The 3,796-nt window shown below is 35.1% G+C and overlaps 1 protein-coding gene across 1 annotated transcript; it reads left to right on the forward strand.

Moving 5' to 3' along the window:
- The first annotated feature begins 1,239 nt into the window (after positions 1 to 1,239).
- LOC118883223 (ubiquitin-conjugating enzyme E2 D3-like) lies at positions 1,240 to 1,958 on the forward strand. The gene has a single exon (XM_036829786.1). The coding sequence runs from the start codon at positions 1,459 to 1,461 to the stop codon at positions 1,900 to 1,902; it is 444 nt and encodes a 147-aa protein (XP_036685681.1). The 5' UTR covers positions 1,240 to 1,458; the 3' UTR covers positions 1,903 to 1,958.
- The last annotated feature ends 1,838 nt before the right edge of the window (positions 1,959 to 3,796 follow it).

Here is a 3,796-nt window from a genome sequence, read left to right on the forward strand (position 1 = left end):
TTAGGAATCAAAGAAGAACACTTTCAGACACATGCACAATGAGAAACATGTAATGTTTAGAGTCCATCTACTGTGTGCACTTAATTAAATTCAAGAAAGCACGATCCTTTTAAAATGAGAAATGCAAGATGAGACGATAGGACAGCGAACTGACATGAGAATGCACTAAAATGAGCAGAACCAAAAAGGGAGCTAGATGAACACGTTGCAAAAGTGACCCCAAGGAGAGACTGTATGGAAACTGAAAGCAGCAGAAATACACCAAAGTTGAAGTAGTGAAGACCAGAATTGACTCTCCCTAACATTTTATCAGGGTGAAATTCAGCTTGATTAAGTCTTCCAGAATAGAGCAAAAAAACAGATAAAAATGAAGACAAGAAGATGCTTAATAGGGAGAACGAATGATAAAAATAAAATAAAAAAGAAACACATATACTATTAATTGTAGATGATATATCTGACCTATCTGGATAGTCAAAGAGTTACTGAAAACACTAATAGCATTTAAAAGGAAATTCAATATAATTCATCCAATAAATTCAATATAATGATGGGTTAGGAAAAAAATATGCATACACACACACACATATATATATATATCAGCTAATTCCATACACACCAACATGTTTAAATCACAGTAGTATAGAGGACTAAAAACCCCATTCATATTAGCAACCAAAAATATTAAATATCTTGCAAAAAATTCAACAATATTCCAGTCTTCTCTGAAGAAAACTTCAGTATAGTAATTGAGGTACATAAAAGAAAACACATAAAGAAAGAAAACAAAAATATACTCTGAGAAGAGAAAACTCAGTATTGTAAATATATTAACTATCCATATATCATCTATAAACTGAATGTAACAACTACAATAAAGTCACAAATTTTCCTATTGTTGTATGTGCAAAATGATTACTTTGCCAGTTGAAATTTTAAAATAATATTGTAAAGATACACTTGTTAACAGTGTAGTTCAAGAGTAGACAGACCAAAATGAGGAAAATGCTTGCAGTTTATACATGGCAAGATTAAGCGGTTAGTATGTAAAGAGTTTTTATGAATTATTAGTGTAAAAATGAGTGTCTCAATAGGAAAACAAATGAAGAACATTAGCAAATGTATCCACTATTGTAGGAGCTAGCATGCATGCTTTCATTTAATCCTCAAAACAAGTATGTTTGATAAAAATTGTTATCACCCTATTTTATGGATAAGAAAATCAAGGTTGAGGTCGTGCGTGTGAGCCCCGTAGGGCCGGGGAGGCACTAGCTGCCGCGCGGGGAGGAGGCCGAGGCCGCAGCTTGAGGGAGGCCCCGGCCCCTCTGCGCCTGTGTCTGGCAGAGCCGGTGTGAGACCAAGAGACAATCCTTCCCAGCCGCCGGGATAATCAAGAGTTTCGGCCGGAACTTTGAACACACACCGAGATAGTGAGGAGCCAGACGAAAAGCACAGACTATGGCGCTGAAACGGATTAATAAGGAACTTAGTGATTTGGCCCGTGACCCTCCAGCACAATGTTCTGCAGGTCCAGTTGGGGATGATATGTTTCATTGGCAAGCCACAATTATGGGACCTAATGACAGCCCATATCAAGGCGGTGTGTTCTTTTTGACAATTCATTTTCCTACAGACTACCCCTTCAAACCACCTAAGGTTGCATTTACAACAAGAATTTATCATCCAAATATTAACAGTAATGGCAGCATTTGTCTCGATATTCTAAGATCACAGTGGTCTCCTGCTTTAACTATTTCTAAAGTTCTTTTATCCATTTGTTCACTGCTATGTGATCCAAACCCAGATGACCCCCTAGTGCCAGAGATTGCATGGATCTATAAAACAGACAGAGATAAGTACAACAGAATATCTCGGGAATGGACTCAGAAATATGCCATGTGATGCTACCTTAAAGTCAGAATAACCTGCATTATAGCTGGAATAAACTTTAAATTACTGTCAAAAAAAAAAAAAAAAAAGAAAATCAAGGTTGAGAGATTAAGTAACTTGCCCCAGGTGACAGCAATTGTAAATGATGGAACTGGGAGTCAAAACCCCATGACTGGCTTCCTACTTGGTACCAAGTGCCCTTTTCCCTCAGAGAAGTTACCTTTAGAAATACTGAGACAGTCCTATTTAATTAACCATTTAATGTGGAGAAGAGAACAATCTTAATCTTCATTTACAATAAAGCCTCATTCATTTAGAGAAGCCAAAGCCAAAAAGGGGAAAAAAAAAATTCTGACAATTAAGGGGGAAAATTACTGAATTTTTTTTCAGAAAATTTTATCTAATCATTAAGGTCCAGACTCATGATTTCTCATATAATAGAGTTTCTTCAGAGGTCTGTTTTGTTGAATAAGACTGTTTGGAAAGGAATTTATCAATCGCCTGAAGGCAAAATGTTTCTCAGGTGCTTGAAATGTTTGTCCTCTAAGAACTTGCTAATAATCCCATTATAATTTTGTTTATAGAATTTGCAGTACTCCATCCATGAAGAGTGTGCTAAAAGAAGTTTAATCTCAGTCTAGACTTGATATAGATTTCCAAATAGTCCGAATTATTTAGGAATGAGTCTATGAAACGTTACCTAACATATAATAATGGACAAAGAGAGCGTGTGAGTTAAAGCTCTGAGCCCCTGTGTGCAGTGCGGTTTCTTCTACTAGAAGAGATTAGGAGCTGGTTTTAATGTGTACGCAGCAGAGTTCTCCTTTGTTCTGTATTCCTCCTCCTCTCTATCCTTTATCCAAGCACTGTTCATTAACAATTTCAAAAGAGAGAGGATAAGTGTGAGTTCTTTAAGAACACGTTTTGTGTCTTGTTCATCTTTGTATTTCAACCTCTAATAATTGCTTGGCCTCTAGTGGCTACTCAGTATTTTCTTGCTAAATTAAATTTAACTGCTTGAAAAATTCATGTCATGTCCTTATCTTCACCATATCCTTTACTGTAATCAGCCTGAAGAGAATTCTTCTCAAAATATATTGTTTATAAACTGACCATTCTGTAGAGGACAAGCTTAAAATGAGTGGAGGAATGATGTGTAGATAGCCATGTTACCTTCTTTCTCTTGTGTAGGAATAAGAAAACGGGAACATGACTAAACTCTTCTTTCTAAGATATAAGAATTTTTATAATAATTTAACACTGTATAACAATGGACTTGCTATTGCTATATTTTAACTTGCGTTACTCAGAAATTGGAGCTTGGTGTTCTGTCAAAATTATGACCTGCATCAAAAAACTCAAAAAGAGTTAGAGTCTTTTTTTGCCTCTTAAGAGATTATAGATGTTTTGATCTAATTTGCAGATGCTCATTTATTTGAACATTAAAGGAAAGTTTCCTAAAAGATCAGTGTGCCTATAGGCTTCAGAGTGAATTCAATTTAAATTTGAATGTATTTCTCCTTGCTTTTGGGGTATATTTATGTAAACATTGCTTTGTGAAAAAAAAATTGGCAATGGTGTGTTTATAATGAAAATAATTCATTATATTTATTGAAATCATATCTTCTGTAATGGCAACATCCTTAGGGAGGGGATGGAAGATAGTACTCATTAGATACTTTTCTTCATTTGTGAGCCAGACAGTATATTAGTTTTATCCAATTGCCATCTGCCATCCATTTTATATACAGTATGCCTAAAGAGCTCACTCCATATAAGAGTCTAGAAGATAAAGGTAGACCATATTGTATTTATATTTTTAAATACTGTATGCATTAAATTATAAATATTTGTGTGCCATTAAGGTTTGAATAAAGGAAATACAGAGTTGAAACAGACCTGCCTT

The sequence above is a fragment of the Balaenoptera musculus genome, chromosome 17 (genome assembly GCF_009873245.2).
Source record: "Balaenoptera musculus isolate JJ_BM4_2016_0621 chromosome 17, mBalMus1.pri.v3, whole genome shotgun sequence".
In the NCBI taxonomy this organism is placed as follows: domain Eukaryota; kingdom Metazoa; phylum Chordata; class Mammalia; order Artiodactyla; family Balaenopteridae; genus Balaenoptera; species Balaenoptera musculus.

Excerpts from the sequence above, each read along its gene's own strand:
- LOC118883223 (XM_036829786.1), top strand. The coding sequence starts at position 1,459 with ATGGCGCTGAAACGGATTAATAAGGAACTTAGTGATTTGGCCCGTGAC.